The following is a 22222-nucleotide window of genomic DNA, read 5'->3' as shown; positions in this document are numbered from 1 at the left end:
TTAGGGATAATTTATGGGTAGGGTTAGGTTTAGGGGTAGGGTTAGGATTACATTTTCAGATAGGAATGTTGTTCCATGGTCAACAAAATATGTTGATCCAGGAACATGTCTTAATTGGCTGTAAATAAATTCACTTTGACCTAGTGACCACGGTCATCTAATTCAGACGTATGAAAACATGTTTTTGAAAGTCTCTTATTCTCAACAAGGTTGCATTTATTTGGTCAAAAGTACAGTAAAAACAACAATATTTTGAAATATTATTACAGGTGAAAATGACTATTTTCTATTTTAATATAACTGTCTTAAAATGATTTTTTTTTCTGAGGCAAAGCTGAATTTTCAGCATTATTCTTCCAATCTTCAGTGTCACACGATTCTTCAGGAATCATCATTTGCTTCTCAAGATTTCTTATAATTATCAATGCTGAAAAAAGATGCAGAAACCTTGATGAAGGAAACCTATTGATGAATACAAAGTTGGAAAGAACAGCATTTATTTGAAATAGAAATCTTTTGTTACATTATTGAGGTATTTTTATGGTTACTTTCGATATTTTAAATAAAATATTATTTTATAATATATGTCACAATAGAATAATTATGTCACAATGGAACTGTCTATTATAGACTTTTCAGCACAATTTAAATAGTGAAACAATTATGACATACAGCAATTTGGTCATGAAATATTGATATAATCATTTATCACATTTAAAACTCATGTGAAACTCAACTTCCCTTTGCTTTCATGAAAAGTATTTTTGTTCTGGAAAGAATTCGATTACATCCTAATTATACGGTTCTTATCTTGTCCCGAGGTTTTATTGTGCTCACTTATAAAATATGCTGATCATAGCATAGGAACCAGGCAACACAGCAGCTTGATTTAGTGGTCTGTGTGGTGAACGACACCGGGCAGCTTCTCTCCAGTGCACAGCTTCAGAAGAATGATGTCATTCTTCTCGGTGTCGGAGGGAGGGACCGCAGTGATCCTCCTCAGTCCTCAGAGCCGAACCGCCTCCTTCACCAGAGTCAACATCCAGCAGCGCAGCGCTCGACACTGATTCACATTAATGCGGGCGGGTCTTCTGTGAGTCGAGCTTCGTCTCTCAGCAATAACAACGTGAAATTTCTCCACATTGCGCCTAAAACTCGGACACGCTATCGACCGGGAATATAACCCCCGCGAGGATATAAGGTATTTATGTTTTCATTTTGTGTACATGACATCTTTACTTGACATGTCGGACTTTAGGAATTTTGGTAGAAAACAAGTTTGCTGAGGCGGTGTGGGAAAAGTAGGTGGTGGCTCGTGAACTGCGAGCTGCGATAGTTCTCATACAAGCTCGTTTATGTTTTTAACCGCTCACGGTTACGTGGGAATTATGTCAAATTTAACGTTATAGTTTAAAGATTAGATAGTGTGACTGACCCATACTAAACAGTGAGAATCCACATTTAGAGTTCTATAGAGTGTATTAAAAATGATACAAAACACATTTGCGAATCATAAAGCTCCGCGTGAGTTTTGGATATATTCTTGCGAACTAATTAATTGCTCGCGTTTCGAGTCGTGCGGAAATCAGTTTCCTTCAGTCATACAAGGGCGTTGCAGTCGACAGCGCTTCAGTTGAGTTCAAAACTTTTCCCCTAAACCCAGCCGAGCGACTAACTAACCTGTTGTTCCACCGAAGAGAGTCTGTCTGCTTATCTATACAAGCACTGCCGTCTTTAAATTTGCCTTAGGCCAAAGGCTGTGTTCTGTGGCAACCAAATGCTTGGATAAGACTTAAGACAGGCCTGATCTTTAATCCTTGAGGTGTTGTAGGCCATTTTACACTCCTAGCCTTGAGTTCATATCCTGTGAGAAACATTTCATAGCTCATAGCTACACAGATTTCAGTATTTTGTATGATATATGAGGGAAAACTGTTGTTTGTGTCAGCACAGTGTTCCCATGGTTCTGGAAAGTGGAATTCCTAGAAATGTTAGGGAATGTCAAAAGTGTGTGTTTTTTTCCTTCCAGGCCTGGGAAATTTATCATGGAAATTAGTGAAGTCGTAAAAGGATTTGGAAATTTCTATAGTCTATGCTCAGTTTTTTTTTTTTTTGACTTGAAATGACCTTTTAATAATCATCTAGTCATCAGCTGGATATTCTTTGGTCGGAAAGAGGGTTGTAATCTCACTTTATCAGTAATATGATATTGGTAACACTTTACAATAAGGACTCATTTATTAACATTAGTTAAAGTATTAACTAACATGAAATAACAATGAGCAATACAGTTTGTATACAGCTGTTCATTGATAGGCTAGTTCGTTTTAGTTCACAGTGCATTAACTAATATTAACAAATACATCTGATTTTAATCATGTATTAGTAAATGTTGAAATTAACATTACGATTAATAAATGCCGTAGAAGTATTTGTTATTTCTTAGTTCATGAAAAGGGTAATTTTTATTACAAAATAAAATAGCATGGGCATGAACTAATGTTTCAAAATGTGGTTGATTCTAAAACATAAGTGTATTTTACACAGGTTTTGTTATACACAACTTTTTATTTTTCCGTAAGTTGCTAATATGCAATGGTTGTCCTAGTCAAGCATGTAAACCCACATCCTTGTTAGTTGTAGTCCTTATTCAACTTGTTAAAAAATAAAATGCAATGGCTTTGAAATTGATGTTTAGGTTTTGACTTAGCGTATTTAAGGTTGTAGGACCAAAAACATCAAAGTCCTGTCAACGTCTTATAATGTCAACGCCAGACCTTCGTTTGAACTAAACTGAAAAATGCCATTCTAACAACCTAAACAAATTCAACCGAACACAGATTACAAATTGAACTGAACAGGTCCTTTAGAAAAATGCTGTTTAAAATACTTTTAGACATGTAGAGGCCAATTGACGCATATGTAAGACATAATGTCTGCCACAAGTGGAATTAAAAGGCTATTAACCAGGCCTGTCGGGAAATGACAAGAACTGAGCGGCGCCTAAATCCAAAGCTTATTAACTGTTGGTTTCCACCTTCTGTCTGTTTATTGCTTTTCTGATTATTAAATACATTTTGAATTTGTAGAGAGAGGAAGAAGTTGTATCATGCTGCTGAACTACTGATTGAAGACTGAATGATTTAAGACTTATAATGTATCAAATATATGCAATAAAAATGCACATGTTTGATGGTAAAACTTGTTGCTGTTTTGTGCAAAAATAAATCCAAATCTTGAACAACCCTTCTCATGTAATAGTTTGGTGCAATAACGTCACTTGGAGTCTGACCCCAGACTAAGATTAATGAGCTAATATGGATTAGGTTTGCTGAAAATGAAAATTGACTGGTTTCAGACCAGCTCAGCATTACAAACTGCTCCCAGAATTCTCAGTGTGCTTCCTGTTGCATTAAGCCTCTGGCTGCTTTTGTCAACCTGCCATCTGGTGAACTTTGCCACACTTTTCAAATATTTTCCTGCAGCAGAAATGCATTTAAGGTCTACAACACCTAAGGCTCATTCACCATTTTTTTTTTTTTTTGAGCGACCATGTGGCGTCTTGTCACATCACATGACAGGACACATTGTCAAAACTTTTTAAGATAAGACAGACACTAGTTAGACCAAATTACAGAGTAGTGTTCTGAGACTTGAAATGAATCAAAATATAGAAGGTTTACATTTGAAAACTTGGACTGTGAATACAGAGAGAGGTTCTTCTACTACACACTCTGATGGACAAGAGGAAGTCAAAACAGGACAAAGACGTTATCACTGTTTACTTAAACCAGATCTCTCCAGTTTATTATCTTCTGCATTGATGAGGTGTTCATGAGGTCATTGTATCGCTTGCAGCGTCATATGAAATTAGTCAGTTTCTGTCCCTCATGTCACAAACAAACGTGATTTCATTTTCTTTTGGTGGCTTCATTCTCAAAAAAGGATTTATGTATTTGAATTGCATATCAAATTTTCTATCCAATTGGATTACAGGTTAACGTAAACTAATAAACTTAATGTGATGCACATTTTCTGAGTTTGAGATTTGTTTTTACTTGGTATGCATGTAAAGTTTGATAATACGTTTTAAAATTAAAGTTGGCTTGAAACGGAAGTTGCAATAGTCTTTTCTTCCGATGTATATCTGAGTCAAACAGCTTCTCGATCAAAAATAAATAAATGTAGGACGGCACTTGATTTTGTCTATTGGGAATTGATTGGATGGTTGTGGTGTGCCATTGGTCGATCTCATATGAGTGACAGGTTGTCCCGCCCTCACGCCAGTAAACATCATCAGAGAAGAGAAGTCGCTGCTAGAGGGAGGGGAAGTTACTTTGATTAAAGATTATGAGGGCACATGCATTTAAAAAAAGTAATGACATGCATGGATAAATCATTTATATAAATACTGCAAAATTCCATAAAAAAACAAGTTGTCAGTTTTGATTTCATGGTGATTTTAAGTGTGAGTTATGGCAAAAAAAATGTAGGAGATTATTTAGTTGATTTCTCTTTTGTTACGTTACACCAGCAAGAGTCAAATTGTCATTCTTACTGTAGTATTAAATGTTCCTAATAAAATTATCGGCCAACTGTCAAGTACTTCAGTTTCATTTATTCTTTTCACACATTAGTTTTGGACTTTGAACGGTAAACTCCTACAAACACATTGTTTGGAGACCTTTCAAGTGTTGGCATTTGTATTTGAGAACTTTGCTCTGGTTGTGTAACCTTATAACCTTACTTTAGGCCAGGGTTCCTCAAATCCATCCCTGGATCCATCCACTGTCCTGCAGAGTTTAGCTCAAACTATGATCAAACTCACTCACCTACAATTTTCTAGTAACTCTGAAGACCTTGACTAGCTTGTTCAGGTGTGTTTAATTAGGGTTGGAACTAAACTCTTCAGGACAGTGGCCCTCCAGGATCGTATTTAAGGAACCATGGGGAAATAGATTTGTAAACTGTCTATTAAAGGAAAGGGTTAGTTCACCCAAAAATGAGAATGAGAACCAATGAGGTTCATTCTTGTGTGTTACGCAGCACAAAATGAGAATGAGTGTTATGCAGCCAGCACGATGGAGCTTCTGTTCCAGTAAGGTTAAAAAAAACATTTAGTCAAACATTTTTATTCTGTCTTTTGGCAAAACTTTTTGTTTTGTGATTTCCATGAACAGCTTAAAAGCAGCCTAAACAACACTATCATTTTCCTATGGTTTTAACAAAAATAACACCGCAAAAACAACTGGATTTAAATTTCAAACATTATTAAAGACATGTAAACAGTAATATAATCAAAACAAATTAGCAATAGCACAAATAAATACAACTGAACAAAGTTCAGGTACAGAAATTGTAATCAAATGTAAAATAACACTGCATAGTTTACTTTTTATAAGTAAAATATAGATTAATCCTTATTAAAGCTACAAAAGTTATTCAGTGAAGATAAGTGAGTGATTTGTATCTTTTTCTTTTCTTCTTTAATTAACATTAATGACACAGACGTGAGCAGGTTTATTAGGCTGCTGTCACTTTAAGGTGTCACGCTTGATCCCATATACTGTTACACATGCGTTTTCTTTCTCAACTGTTTACTTTCACTTAGGACAAAATCGACTGTGTTTACAAAGATATTTTGGCATGATTTTATGTGCATTTGTGCATTCAAGCACAAGAAGTATTGCGCACTACATGAGAGACGGCTCTATGTGCACACTTTGGATGTGTGTGCAAAGAAAACCGCTCACGGTGCAAGTACCAAATTGAGTTTTCTTTTGTGTCTTATTGTGCTTGAATATGGTTTGAAATCACATTAAAATGTGCACACTGACCTAAGTATCTGATTCCAGAATTGGAATCCATTTTTGATTCCCAACCTTAGAATGGAGTGACAGAAATTTCATTAAAAATATCTTCATTTGTGCTTCAAAGATGAACGCAAGTCTTACGGGTTTGGAACAACACGAGGGAGAGTAATCGATGACAACCTTTTAATTTTTGGGTGAATTAACCCTTTTACTGCAATAATACACTCACCTAAAGGATTATTAGGAACACCTGTTCAATTTCTCATTAATGCAATTATCGAATCAACCAATCACATGGCAGTTCAATGCATTTAGGGGTGTGGTCCTAGTCAAGACAATCTCCTGAACTCCAATCTGAATGTCAGAATGGGAAAGAAAGGTGATTTAAGCAATTTTGAGCGTGGCATGGTTGTTGGTGCCAGACGGGCCGGTCTGAGTATTTCACAATCTGCTCAGTTACTGGGATTTTCACGCACAACCATTTCTAGGGTTTACAAAGAATGGTGTGAAAAGGGAAAAACATTCAGTATGCGGCAGTCCTGTGGGCGAAAATGCCTTGTTGATGCTAGAGGTCAGAGGAGAATGGGCCGACTGATTCAAGCTGATAGAAGAGCAACTTTGACTGAAATAACCACTCGTTACAACCGAGGTATGCAGCAAAGCATTTGTGAAGCCACAACACGCACAACCTTGAGGCGGATGGGCTACAACAGCAGAAGACCCCACCGGGTACCACTCATCTCCACTACAAATAGGAAAAAGAGGCTACAATTTGCAAGAGCTCACCAAAATTGGACAGTTGAAGACTGGAAAAATGTTGCCTGGTCTGATGAGTCTCGATTTCTGTTGAGACATTCAGATGGTAGAGTCAGAATTTGGCGTAAACAGAATGAGAACATGGATCCATCATGCCTTGTTACCACTGTGCAGGCTGGTGGTGGTGGTGTAATGGTGTGGGGGATGTTTTCTTGGCACACTTTAGGCCTCTTAGTGCCAATTATGGTCACCATGTACCCATCCTCTGATGGCTACTTCCAGCAGGATAATGCACCATGTCACAAAGCTCGAATCATTTCAAATTGGTTTCTTGAACATGACAATGAGTTCACTGTACTAAAATGGCCCCCACAGTCACCAGATCTCAACCCAATAGAGCATATTTGGGATGTGGTGGAACGGGAGCTTCGTGCCCTGGATGTGCATCCCACAAATCTCCATCAACTGCAAGATGCTATCCTATCAATATGGGCCAACATTTCTAAAGAATGCTTTCAGCACCTTGTTGAATCAATGCCACATAGAATTAAGGCAGTTCTGAAGGTGAAAGGGGGTCAAACACAGTATTAATATGGTGTTCCTAATAATCCTTTAGGTGAGTGTATATCGTACTGTAACTTATTGCAAGTTACTATGTAGTAGGGCTGGGTAAAAAATATCGATTTCTCGATATTAATCGATTCTCATTTTTACAAACCGATATCGATTCTTAAATCTTAAGAATCGATTAGTCATCCTGTTTTCATTTGATGAATGAATGGAACATTGTAGCGCGTATCCCATCCAATAAATCGCAATAATCTTTGTGCTTTGTTACTATTGATACTAAATAAAGTCTCAAATTTCAAATTACGTCCATTTTCTTATGAAATTCAAAAACATAAATACCATTTTGGCGCTGTGGCGTGAGATCGCTCTGGCTCAGCTCAGCTCAAGAGAAGCAGCAGCGCGGAGCGCACATGATCTCCTCTTCTGCCTTAATAATACCAGTTACAGCGCGAAATAAACATGAATGAACGTCTGAAAGTGTGTTAAAAGATAGAGTACAACTTATCGAAATCCGTATCATGTCACATGGAATCGCTCAATCAGTGTTTCAACCGTGGAAAGACGTCAGTAAAACAACTTGTAAACAATGTCATGTAACGTCACATTTACCTCAGAAAAACCATATGTGACCATAAACTCGTTAGTCAGCTAGAAAAATTAACTCTAAAGAGGAGCATTTTGCTAAATATATGCACCATATTACATATTCATTATAATTTTTAATGTTCTTCAATATTTAATATAAGTTTTTATGACAGCCACCATTTAAATGTTTATATTTCATATAACTTTATTATTATAAAAATCAATAAAAGTGTAATTTAAGTGTTTGTATAGCTACAAATCAGTTCATTTTTACCTTCAATATTATAGTAGGCAAATGAAGCCTAGTAGGCTACAACTGACTCCCATAGTTTACAGCATTAGTTAAGAGATTTGTTTTCCTTGAGAAAATTTGCCATGTATTGTACCTGATATCCAAAATAATCAATATTGAATCGAATCGGAATCGAATCGAATCGAATTGCAAGCTTGTGAATCGAAATCGAATCGAATTGTGAAATTTGTGTCAATACCCAGCCCTACTATGTAGTTTGAACCTCAAAATAGATGTGTTTGGGATTAGTTGGACACTTCCCCCACCCTTAACTACAAACTTGTACTAGCTGTGTTATAAAAACAATGTTTGTTTAGAAGAACTTTGAGATGTGTCCTGTCCAGATGTGTGACAGGAAACAATTTTAAGCCGGTGCTGTTCACATGGATTTGAGTTTCTCTCTTTTGCTGTGCGAAGAACTGAGTCTGTTTGCTTCTGTAACCTGAATTACCTGCTTTCCTTTATTTGTGTACTTTTGTCAATAATTGTACAGGCATCTTTCAGATGACTCATTTGAGGGTTTAACATGTTTTTAAACACATCATGATCTGAATCATGACTTCAGTTAAAGGCCTATTTACAGGAAAATGGAAAACAGCAGGGAATTCATTTCAGACTCTGCTACGTAAAAGATACAATGCTGATCAGTTGCTTGCTATCAAATAAAAGTGTCCCTGAGCATCATCAAATTTCCTCTGAGCTTTTGTTTCTCTTTTGATATCTCGGAGATTATTCTGAAAAGAGATTTTTCCGATCAACATTTAAAATAACGAAACCTTTACTGTCAAATAGAGAAAGTTGTAAAAACAAAAACAAAAGATATGATTATTAGTGGTGTTTGGCTTAGGGGTTGAACCGACTAGTCGATTAGTCGACTAGTCGACCTTAATGAAACACCGCGACGCTTTAAGCTTGACGTCGACTAGTCGCGATGATCATGTGACACTATGATTGCGCTACTTTTGATACTAACATGTTGCAGACGACAACAGATGAAGAGCCCAGAGGGTCATTGCAGCAAGAAAGCAGCATTGGTACATCAAATGTGTAAATACTTTACTAACCTAACACTAGATATTGTTGAAAACGAAAGTAAAAGCATGACGCACGCTCACTACCGGAAATGAGAGTTCAGTATCTTTATTAAAATCATTAAAACATTTTTTTTTCATTTATTTATTTAAACATATTAATGATTTAGCTAATTCACCCGCAGTTAATTGGAATATTATTTTGTATTACTTGGATCTGCGCATCACTAAGGTACAGATGTGAATTTATAGCTTTTTTTCCTTTTCTTTTCATCCTAAATGATGATGTAACTGCGGGCTGTTTACACCAGGGCACTTCATGTGTTTCTGTGATCTGATAGCTATCCGATCGTGAAAAGACCAGGTGTAAATGCCCTCCGAAACGCACTCGAGACGGATTTAAATCCGATCGCTCAAACCGCCTCAGGAGGAGGTCTGAGACGCGTCACAGACGAAACTGGACAAGTGTAAATGCATCTGGTTGTTGAAACTGGACTTCTCCCAACAATGCTAAAAATAAACGTGTGAGAGCGTATTATAGCGATGAAGCTATGGCAACACGCATCGCCGCATATGAGCAGCTCGAGCATCTATTCATCAAGCCAACGTGCAAACTATCGCAAATCAAAGTGAAAGTAAGTCGCAGACGCTTAACACACAATCATCTTCATTAAAAGTAAAGAAACAGAAATGATCTTACCAGTGCTGTCTCATTGCGGTCTTTGATTTTGAAATTAGCTGATGATCAATAAAATGCAGCTCATTATTGTTGCTTTTGGTGACGTGAACTCCGTTAAATCTGCATAGCGCTTTGTTTGAAGATCGGATATATATCTGTTTTGCGAAAACATATTTATGTGACCAGGTGTAGGCTAAATGGCATCGTTTTGATAAATCAGATCAGTAAAAAAACATGAAGTGACCAGGTGTAAACGGCCCCATTATGAGCTGTCTGTCAGCATCTGTATAATTTTCTGTTAATTAATTGCAAATTGTGGCATGTTGCAAAGCAGTCCCATCTCTTGTGTTTTTATGAATGACGTCATCGACTAGTCGACGTCGACTCGACTTTGATGTCATAACAGTCGACTTAAAAAAATCTGAAGTCGTTCAACCCCTAGTTTGGCTGTCTAAGTTAACATAACTTCTCACAATAATGAAGAATTAACAATTTAACATGTTCTGATTGTTTATTATTACCAATTCATGCTGTGAAAATATATGTAACTGTAAGAAATATCTCTCCTTCCTTGCCACATTTATACTATGATATATAGAAATAATATATTATTAATTATTTAAATAAAATGTATCCCTTACAGGGATAGTTCACCTAAAAATTTTAATTATGTAATTAATTACTCACCCTCATGTCATTCCAAACCTGTAAGACTTTCGTTCATCTTCAGGACAAAAATTAAGATCTTTTTGATTAAATCTGAGAGCTTCCTGTCCCTCCATTGACAGTTACGCAACTACCATTTTGACGCTTCAAAAATTTCATAAAGAGTTCGTAAAAGTAATCCATTTGAATTGAGCGGTTTAGTCTCAATTTTCTGAAGAGACTTGATCGCTTTATATGATGAACAGATTCATCAACTCACACATCAGTGGTAAACGGAAGCTCAAGCATGTTCGCTTCACTTGCGAGAACCAATGAGGTTCATTCTCGTGTTACGCAGCACGTTTGAGCTTCAGGAACGGTGCTGATCCACTTGTCCGTGCGACACTTCTGTCGCGCCGCGCGCCGCGCTCCGCTTTATTCCTATGGGTGACGTCACGCGACTTTGTCGCGCCCGCAAAGCATTCCGGGAGGGTGGCGCTTCATTTTGAAAATTGTCGCGCGTCAAAAAGCTGGCCGATGCCCATCTTTATGCAATTGAAGTCCGTTGAACGCGATGCGTCTATCCAATAGAAGTAGAGCATATGGAGACGGAGGGAAGTCACTCGCAGGTCCTCTGTTCTAATAGGCAACATTTCCCACTCGGTCAAAACCACGCCCATAGCGGCAAACAGAGGAACGCCCATCAACGTACAAATGTAGGGAGGCGTCGCGACACCACGCGACAGTCGTGTCGGACAAGTGGATCAGCACCGTGAGAACCAATGAAGTTTGTTCTCGCGCATCAATCATGTTCGGTTAAGCTTCTGTTTATGTTCACTGATCACTGACTAAACCGCTCAATTCATATGGATTAGTTTTACAATCTCTTTATGAACTTTTTGAAGCGCCAAAGTGGTAGTTGCTTAACTGTCAATGGAGGGCCAGAAAGCTCTCAGATTTCATCAAAAAGATCTTAATTTGTGTTCCGAAGATGAACGAAAGTCTTAAGAGTTTGGAACGACATGAGGGTGAGTAATTAATGACAGAAATTTCATTTTTAGGTGAACTAAACCTTTAAGTTGCATCTTGTATTTATTTTCCGAAGCATCCCTCCACAAAAATTGATACTGAACTTTTGCTTTTTTCCTCAATTAAATTCTCCTAAAATGTTTTGTATTGCATCACATAAGAGCAACAAAACTTGTTTAATTTATTCTGTCACAGAAACGGCAACTTCTTTTCTCCATTAGTGTCTGTGCTCCCTCCCTCTCTGTTTCTAGGAAATAAGCCCCTGCGTTTCCTGTGGGTGGATGGAGCTTCGTATGAGAGAGAAAGAAACCCAGGCTGTACTAAAAATAAAGTTCTTTTTTCTCCAAGGAAGCACAATCTGATAGAGGCCGGTTGATAAGTAGTCGTGTTAAAACAAGCCCAGACAGTGTAGAGGAGTGTGTGTTTAATCTGTGTTTGTAATCTTTGAATACTAAGGAAGAATAGATGAGTATTGGGAGGCTTGGAACGACGATATGCACAGCTGTGCTTCCCTACTGGCACATATTCATCATGGATGCAGGACAAATCTCTCTTATCGCCCACACAAAGACCAGAGCTCAACCTCGCTCACAACGTCTTCCTCAGAATTGTCACACTATCACTAGCTCCAATAAGCAAGCGAGTTAGTTCAGAAATTGGTGTTGGTGATCAAAAGTGTGACAGATCAATGCGATAATACATTCTCCTCAGAGATCTCGCCAAGTTGATTGAGTAAATGCTTTCCTCTTTCGCCCAACTGACATCTTCAAGTTTATAATGCAAATTGATTTGAATTGTGTAGCCAGAGTCCAGAAATAACACTCGCCAGGAGGCAGATGTGAATAAAAATTGGGTTTACTGAGTAAATAAAATGCAACCTCATTATACAAGGTTTAAAACGAACTGTTAGAACTATGTATGTGGTTAAAATAAAAGATGTAGAATTTGATTGTTTAAATGAATTGACAATTTCCATAGCCGTCACTATGAAATGATCTTGACGTCTATTTGTGTTCAGAAGCCTTGCGTGCGTTGTGATATGTTTTTTGTAGCCCATGAGGATTGTGTCCTCTGGTTGAGTTTTGCATCAGGTTCACATTAAACAGATGTTCATATCATGTTTGCGTACACGTTTTCCCCTTCTGCTCTTCATTCAGCGACTTGCATTTGCCTTCAGGTCTGTTGTTTTGTTATGGTGGACAACATATGGCTGAATGATAAAGATAACATTGGGATATACTTTAAAAAAAGAGCAAAACAAGTAGTTTTGTGTCACGCTGGAGGACCAAGCATGGAAATAATCGAAGAGCTGTTTAGTGTTGAATTTGAAAGAATTTTAAAATGGCCACTCTAATAAATAATAAAAGTGAATGATAGCGGGTCTATCACGCTTCAAAATGACAAAAACATTACAAAAGTGTCCTAAAAGTGGTCCATATGACTTCTGAAGAGCCTTCATGTGACCATGGAAATGTCTTGATATTTTTGGTGCATTCATGAGAGGGATGACTTATTCATGAACGAATCATTCAGGCCAGTTTTGTGAACTGATTCTTGGAAAAGATCTGACTCAAAGGAACAATTTGCAGTCAAAGACAGACTTTTTGGACGAGAGCTGTACGATTAATCGGTAAAATATTGCGATCTCGATTCAAAAACACCCACACAATCTCACTAATCGCCTGTCTATTAAACCTTTGACAAACTCACACCGGAACATTCAAATATGCGTTTGCGTTGCCGCTGAGCTAGAGAGGGCAGTTGTCATGTAAAGGTATGAAACGGCTTTTTCAACCACACAGTAGGCCTATCATTATTTCTGTGTCACAAATATTCATATTAAAAGTTTATAGTTCAGATAAACACTGATGTCTACAGAAGCAATCACAAAAAAATTGTCATTGAATCATTCATTCAAGAGATTCGTTAAAAAAAACTGATTCATTCAGTACTAATGAACCAAGTGAAGTCTTTATGAGTGAGTCATTGCATCATTCAGTATCATTCATTCAAAACATTTTTTTTTAAATGATTCAATCAGATTAATTAAACGTTTTAAACCTGAACCTCTAGTAGATTGAATTGCATGTTATTTTGTTTAGTTGTCTGATCAGATTCATGATCTCTGTTTGAAATCGTGATTCTCAATTTATCCAGAATAGTGCTGCTCTAACTGGAGCCAAACTTACAGTATGTTTCCATAGTGCATTCAGCTCTTATTTTAAAAGATCAAAATGAAAGAGTCTTTTCATGACATGGAGCCGATTGTGGTTGAAGCAAATCTCATATTTCCTCTCCAGGTATGGCTGCTATCAGGAAGAAGCTGGTGATCGTGGGAGATGGAGCATGTGGGAAGACCTGTCTACTCATAGTGTTCAGCAAAGATCAGTTTCCAGAAGTCTACGTGCCTACTGTGTTCGAGAACTACATTGCAGATATCGAAGTCGACAGCAAACAGGTTGGTATTGATTCTTGGCCGCCTCCAAACCCCCCCAAAGCCTGTTTTTATACAACACATCTTAATAATATTTCCAGACCTTGAGGTTTGGTTTTGGAAATTGCTAATTGTGAAACCCAAGCTGAGATCTGCAAGTAACCCAGAACGTGTCGTTAGTTTTGTTTTCATTAGTCAGTTTTACTGTCATGTTCATCCTGAAACCAACTTAGAATCTGTGAACACTGTTGTTGTTATTTTAGTCTAATATATATGTATATCCTCTATAGACTATTTATCCAAACAATTGCACCAGTAAGTGTAAAATAATAGGCATTTTTTGGAACAGTGTTGTTATAGTGAGAACTAAAACTATTACAAATAATTTTCGGTAATTGAAATAAAGCTGAAATAAAACAATATATAAATATTAGATGAAAAACGTTTTAAAAAATTGTAATTGAAAATTATGGTTAACTGAAATAAAACAGGTTTAAGTAATACAATGACCAAAACTGAAATAAAAAAACAGACAAAAAAAAATGCATAACAAAATTACTAATTGAATAGCAATTGTTTTTGAACAGTTGTTATTGTGGACTAAAACTATACTGAAAAATAATTTTCAGTCATTTAATTTAAGCTGAAATAAAATAATTAAATAATTAAAAACCTAAATTAAAATTAGTAATGTTGCCTTGTAACTAACTTAAAATAAAAATAAATTAAAGCTAGATGGAAAAAAAACCTAAACTAAACTTTTAACTAGAAATATAAAAATAAAGAATATTAAAATAAGGCAATTCAAAATATTAATAATCACTATAATAGTATATAAATAACACTGCATTGGAATGGGTGACGTGAAGGGGTCTGATAGATCTGATGTTTTGCAGCCCTGACCACTACGAAATCTAAAGGGGACTTGGCAAAACAGGAAATGGCTGTTCTCTCTGGTTTCCTGACTGGACTCAAGATATCCCCGCCCCTGTTGCTGTGACTCTCCAACCCTGTATAGCACGATTAAACCGACTACTTCATTTCCTGTGATGGAAGAGGGTTTTTATTGGGGGAAGGTGGGCTCACTTTGTGTCTCCAGCACAGGAAATGTTGAAGTCAAGGAGCAGGATGGCATCTCTTTTGAAAAACCCCTCGCTCTCTCAGCAGTGTTTCGCTGCTAGGTTTCTCAAAATATAGAAGCTTCCCAGTGGCGAAAGAGAATAAATCTTTCCGGCCTTTGGAAACATTCTCTACTTTATTCGCGCCGGTGGATAAACATAAATTTTAAAGTCAACATAAAAATTGGCTCTATTTACTAAATACACGTTCCTGATTCAGCAGTGCATGCTTCTCTAAAGAGGAAAAATACATTTATCTTCATAATCTTTCTCTGAGACTCGCTCTGCAGTTGATATGGCATTCATTTTTGGCTGATGCCACCTATGCATGCTCTTTGAAAAACGATGAGCCAGTCAAAGCATTATGGGCTGCTTTACTCTGCACTGAACAGATTATTTTGATGTAGAGCTTCAGATCAGTGCACAACGGAGGGAAAAATAGTCTCCTCTCTCGGTGAATTGAGGAAAGGTTGTGTAATGATGTGGCATCAGGCTCGGTGTATGACTCAGCGGCGGTATGAAACTAAGCTTCAGTCCTACAGCAGAGCAGAAGGGATGTAGTTTGATTCCCTCTAATCTCCCGTTTAACTAGGCTTGTGATTGGATAAGCCAAGGCTTGTTGTTGCCCTGTACAGATTATGTGAGGGAAGAGTGACATATGTGAAGGATTGATACATTAAAGTTCATTTGCTTTTACACTAGGGATCCTCAATATATCTGACACCATATTAGTGTTGGCTGAATCTGATAATAGTTTTTCAAAATTATCAGCATTGCTCTGACATTGAAAGTAGAAAGTAAACTCAAAAAAATATTTTTCACAGTTGTAAATAAAATGAAGATAATTGGAGTATGTTTTACAAGAAAATACTTTTTTTTTTTTAGATTTTCTACTTCAACGTTTTACTTGTACAATTATTGTATTTCTGTGTTATATTTATTAGCAATTTCTGAATGAAAAATGTTTCTACATCAATTTCTTTTTCAGTGTAGAAAGGTGCTTTTAACCCACTTTGACCATTACATTCATTCAGACATTAATTTTTTTTCACTATTAATTTATTCATAAAACATCAAATACATTTTATACATACAATGACTTGAAAATGACCGTTGACCATCTTTTGGTTGTTTAGTTGTTGTTATGGTGTTGTTTTATTAAAAGGCTGAAATGTTAAAAAATTTAAGTGGTTTTATTTATTTAAGTTCGGTTTTAAAATGATTAATTTAAAATAAATAAATATTTGAAATTTAAATATTTAAAATAATTATTTTTTTTATATTTAAATTTAGTTTGCTTAAAGGGATTGTTCACCCAAAAATTAGAGAACTTTTTGGGCTTCAAAATCTCGCCCCTCATTTACTACCATTATAAAGCTTGGAAGAGCCAGGCTATTTTTTAGTATAACTCAGATTTTGTTCATCTGAAAGAAGATAGTCATAGACACCTTGGATGGCTTGAGGATGAGTAAATCATGGGATAATTTAAATTTTTGGGTGAACTATTCCTTTAAAATATCAACATGTATAACCAACATATATCCATTTTGTTGTCATGTGACAGAAAAACTATAAAACAAGAAATTAAATCTCAAATAGAGTTCCTGTAGAACCGTATGAATATTTGACCCAAATAAATAAATTATGAAAAATAAATTATAAACCCCAAAAAATTCTATAGTGGTGCATCTGCATTAGTGTTAAAATACATTTGTCAATGCATCATAATAACCTGAATATATCTGGTCTGTATAGGTCTAAATAGAAAGGGCTTGTGTGAAGGAGGTACACACGTAAGCTGTCTTAAGCCTGAACTGTTTCTTTTAGGAATGTGTAATGCTCTTTTTTTTCTTTCTTTTTTTTTTGTCTCACTTATTGTATAGTGGGTTGTACACTCCTAAGGGAGACGAGGGTTGCATGGTCTTAAAGTGTGTATTAAAGGAGTAGTTCACTTTAAAAGGAAAATTACCCCATGATTTACACACCCTCAAACGTGTTAAATATGAATATTTTTCTTACACAAACTCATCGCTTTACTTCAGAAGGCTTTTATTAACCCCCTGGAGCCGTGTTGAGCAACTTTATAATGGATGGATGCACTTTTTTGAGCTTCAAACTGATGGTTGCAATCCACTGCCATTATAAAGCTCGGAAGCGTCTGGGACTGTTTATTAATATAACTCTGATTGTATTCGTCTGAAAGAAGAAAGTCATTTACACCTAGGATGGCTTGAGGGTGAGTAAATCATGGGGTAATTTTCATTTTAAAGTGAACTACTCCTTTAGGTGCCCTTCTGCTTTTGTCCAACTAAATAACCCATGATGCGAAGTCCAGTGTGCTGTAGAGATCATTAAAGGCTTTGACTAGCTGTTTCAACTGAGGTCTGACTCATCCTGTCCAATTTTGATCCACAGGTGGAGCTGGCTTTGTGGGACACAGCAGGACAGGAAGACTATGATCGCCTGAGACCTCTGTCTTACCCAGACACAGATGTCATCCTCATGTGTTTCTCCATAGACAGTCCCGACAGTTTAGGTAATCATATTTTCCAAAGAATCCAAAATCTGCTTTATATTTTAATTTTGAGTCATTCTTATTTGTGTCAAGGCCGTTCTTACTGGAAATACAATTCACCAAGTCATCAGTTTATGCAGGAAGTTCCTGTGTTTTGTCTAAGAGTCGAGGCGCATCATGATAACACTTGTGTCCATGACATCACTGTCCTTTATCTCCACCAGCTTCCCGTAGGAACATCCCAGTTGTTTTCCTCGTTATAATAAATGTCGGGAAGCTTGAGCAAATTATATAAGTTTGTGTTTAAAAGTTATCACAGACAATTCTGAGATTATTCAGAATTCAGCCACTTGATTCAGCAGAGTTCAAAAGTTCAATATATACACTACCGTTCAAAAGTTTGGGGTCAGTGAGAATTTTATTTTTATTTTTTGGAGGAAAGAAATCAATACTTTTATTTATCAACGAATAATTAATTTGATCGAAAGTGACAGTAAAGACATTTATAATGTTACAAAAGTCTTTTGAACTTCCTATTCATCAAAGAATCCTAAAAAAAAAAAAAAAAACTGTACAACTGACAGACCAACAACTGTTTCAACATTGATAATAATAATAAATGTTTCTTGAGCATCAAATCCTCATATTATACTGATTTGTGAAGGATCATTTGACACTGAAGACACTGACACTGGTGATGCTGAAAATTCAGCTTTGATCACAGGAATAAATTACACTTTACTATATATTCACACAGAAAACAGCTGATTTACACTGGAATAATATTTAATACTATAACTGATTTTTGTTGTATTTTTAATCAAATAAGCGCAGCCATGGTTAGCAGAAGAGATTCTTTTAAAAGTATTTAAAATCGTACCAACCCCAAACTTTTGAACGGTAGTGTATATTATATAAATAAATCAGTCACATAATTCCCCCAGCAGTGAAATGGAATGGAACCACCAAACATGAATTACTTAATATCAATAATAGGATTGGATTTGTTGGGGAAAATCCCTTATTTCACTCACACTTTCTTTGGGTCACATTAACATCATAAAACAAAGTTTTATAACACTATATGTAAGTATAAAAATTTAACCTTTTTGTCACCATATTTTTCCTTCAAATTACAGTACCTACAAAGACTTTCTCATATTATATTATATATTATATTAAATGACATGAATATGATAGTGGGCAACTGAATATAGCACAGCGTAGATTGAAATCAAAGGTTTAATGTTTGTCGATCAGGTTTGTGAAACTACATGTTTGTTAGATATACAAAGATTTGTTTAAATTATATAAATGTGTATTTGCTGAATCTTGAAGGTAAATGAGAAAGTATTGTAGTGTTTGCCTGTCTGTTACTAATGATATAAAAGCAAACGCTACAATTCTCTTTCGTATACAGTTTACTTTCTTTGTTTAACAGTTCTATCTAACGTATTACTGTTAAAGAGAGACCGTAAATAATGAACATGGATAATGGGAGCGCCGTGTGCTCAGGCAGCGCCATCAAAATAAAAGTCCTGCTTCAACAGGTCGGCCAAGCAGAAAAACTCATCTGCCGATGATGATATTTAAAAAATGACAAATATCTGCCTGTCGACCACTAATTATAATATAAATATTATCATTATTATATTATGTTTTACTTTGAATAAGTCTGGAAACACTATATTTTTTAAACAAACTATGGATACTGTCATTTGTACAGTATAATAAAAACAAATCAAATATACATTAAATTTTTTTTCCGTATACATGCTTACCTACATATGTGTGTATGTATTTTATATATTATTATTTTATTCATGTATATTTGAAAGTTTAGGGGAAAAAATACACATACATATATATGTGTGTATATAGATATATAATTCATTTATAATGTATATTTGAAAGTTTGTAAACACTTTTTTTATATATATTATATAATTGCATATTATTATTTTATTTTATTAAAGCTGCAGTCCGAAACTTTTGGCGCTCTAGTGGTTAATAAACAGAACTGCATGTGTTGTGCGGAAGAACATTGTAGCCGGAGCTACAGGCACTGCTGGGTTACTCCACAGCGCAGGGGCGTAGAATTTAGTAGGGACGCTAGGGACGTGTCCCTACCAATATCCAGTGACACTGATATATCCCTAGCAATATTTTCGATCAAAACTTTAAATATATTAAATATTCATGTCCCCGTCCCCACCAATTTCAAAATCAAACCTACGCCACTGCCACAGCGGTACGACCCGTACCAGTCTAAAATAGTCCCGATATAAACACTTATTATAGGTGTACCGTAGTGATTCAGGATAAGACAAAAACATGGTTAGGAAAATGGATTCATGATGTACTTGCTTATTATATAAATTTTGTAAATTTTTAAAACAAAAAAAGTTATGGACTGCAGCTTTAATTATTGATGTGCATGATTATACTATAAAATTCCAATTTGTGTTAAAATGATATACCAATCTTGAATGTGTGTGATCTCATAGAGAATATCCCAGAAAAGTGGACGCCAGAGGTGAAGCACTTCTGCCCCAACGTTCCCATAATCCTCGTGGGCAATAAGAAAGATCTGCGGAACGATGAGCACACACGGAGAGAGCTGACTAAGATGAAGCAGGTGTGTTCCCGGGGCCTGCCGCATCACCACGATGGGGAGTCCCATTAAAAAGCTCTTAGCAGCCAGCATTACTGTTACTCCAGAAGGCCTGATCATTATCATTTGTCAAACCACTCGTACTCGAGCGATCAGTCCAACCTCTAATAACCAATGACTGATGCTATCATGCCTCGGCCCTTAAATGACGTGTCAGCAATAGTGTTCGGTTATCTGGGGAGATGGCCTACGTTAAATCTATTCATTTAGCGAGCAGAATTGACATTGCATGTCATAAGTCAGGCTTTAGCTGCAGCCGCGCAATTCTGACGTCCATCGTTCACACAGTTCAAACAGTAATTTGGTTCTAAATCTTATTGAATGTGATGATTCAGTTCCAACTCATCTGTTTTGCAGGAGCCGGTTAAACCTGAGGAGGGCAGAGACATGGCCAACCGTATTAGCGCCTTTGGATACCTGGAATGCTCAGCCAAGACTAAGGAGGGCGTGAGGGAAGTATTCGAAATGGCCACCAGGGCGGCGCTGCAAGTCCGCAAGAGGAAGAAGAGGAGCGGGTGCCTGCTGTTGTAAGAGAACTTTCCGGTCTTTTTCCAGAATGATCTCCCCGCGCTGACCAAGAAATACCAAACTCCACAAAAAAATGTTTTTGACCAAACAAACATAAATACACTGGACTGTATGTCACATTTCATGCAAACCAACAGGTGGGAAATGGAGGAAAGTAAAAAAAAAATGCATTAAATGGACAAAGGCTGGGCAGAAAGGCAGGTTAGATCAAAATATATCTATGTCACTATATATCTTGATTTAGGTTTCCTCTATGGCACAATGTTTTTCAGAAATACAAACCTTTTTTCTCTCCAGTTTCTTCTGTACGGATGACGTCAGTCACAACGTTATTGTATTTTTGCATATTTATCAATTGACAATTATAATCTGGTGAGAACATCTTCATATTATTGTAATCGAAATGAATTTAACCACGTAGACATCTCTTAATAGCACAGAATTTGGTAATAAAAACCAGTGCCTTCATGATCATTCCCTCCACAATTTGAATGTAAAGTGTGTGTTTTGAGCTTCTCTGTGTCTTCTACACAATTTAATAGTAGTGAATAACTCCTATGAGCCAATTAAATGTATTTAAAAATGCTAAATCTTCAGTAATGTATATAGCTTTCATTTCCCAAATAAATATCAATTACATGTAATTTGGAGGCTCGGTCAGGTCTAAAACCAACCAGGAGCGTGACATTTGTCGTTTTTGTCCTCCACACAGGCATAAACACACACATGTGCACATGGACTGAGCTCTATAGATATTAAACTGGTTGAACCTGACTCAAATATCCAGGCTGAGCTCATCCCGTCACATAATCTGACTGTATTGTCCTCACATTAGCCGGCACACATGCTTGAGTATTGTTACTGCAAAGGTGCGATCACTTTAGAAGGTGTCTAGCATTTCGAAACATCAAATAAATTCACAAACTGAAGATTGTTAACAAATGTATATTAGTTAGAAAAGGCCTTGAGTGCCTTTCCAGTTCCCACAGAATTGTGTGCCTTTAGTTATCAGTCTGTAATGCGCTCGGGTGGAGATGAGATGAATGGTTATGTCCATGCATGCGTTTGGTCACGATCAGTGTTGTAATGTTGCATGCCAGTAATCATGAGGTGTTCGGATCATCGTGTTTCTGACAATAACCTCGGCTAATCACGCAGTTGTGCTTCTAGAAGAGCTGTAGCTTGTATTAACTGGTGTAGAATCCATACTGATGTCACTTCCACTACTGTCTGCTGCTGGTGACATGAGATGTCTGACATGAGGTAAATTATCAATGCTACATAAATCCAGCCCCATGTTTCCTGTCTGTGTTTACTTTGAACTAGTGTTTAATTCATTAGCATGGTGGAGCTCTGTTTCAATCTGGTCTGATATTGTAAAATAAGAAATTCACAAAAACAATTAAGAATGTGTTTTGGGTCATATATCAACTAAAAAAACAAACAAACATATATATATATATATATATATATATATAGTTTGCATTAGGAAAATACAAAGATTTGGGTGAAAATTTAATATTTAATTTAATTTTATACATGTATCATTAAAA

At 36.4% G+C, this 22222-nt stretch overlaps 2 protein-coding genes across 2 annotated transcripts in view; both read left to right on the top strand.

Moving 5' to 3' along the window:
* The window catches only part of ppm1j (protein phosphatase, Mg2+/Mn2+ dependent, 1J), a 223099-nt gene that overhangs the window by 23357 nt on the left and 177520 nt on the right, over nucleotides 1–22222 (top strand). The gene's annotated exons all lie outside the window — the stretch shown is intronic.
* On the top strand, nucleotides 1041–21311 carry rhoca (ras homolog family member Ca). The gene is made up of 5 exons (XM_056270622.1): nucleotides 1041–1201; nucleotides 13701–13858; nucleotides 17368–17488; nucleotides 19975–20105; nucleotides 20499–21311. Exons 2-5 carry the CDS (start codon nucleotides 13703–13705, stop codon nucleotides 20670–20672), a joined length of 582 nt encoding a protein of 193 aa, XP_056126597.1. The 5' UTR covers nucleotides 1041–1201; nucleotides 13701–13702; the 3' UTR covers nucleotides 20673–21311.

Source organism: Rhinichthys klamathensis, unplaced genomic scaffold, assembly GCF_029890125.1.
Source record: "Rhinichthys klamathensis goyatoka isolate OS25496 unplaced genomic scaffold, OSU_Roscu_1.1 h1tg000303l_1, whole genome shotgun sequence".
Lineage (NCBI taxonomy): Eukaryota > Metazoa > Chordata > Actinopteri > Cypriniformes > Leuciscidae > Rhinichthys > Rhinichthys klamathensis.
Note: the sequence above shows the minus strand (reverse complement) of the source record. Positions and strands in the feature narration are given on the sequence as shown.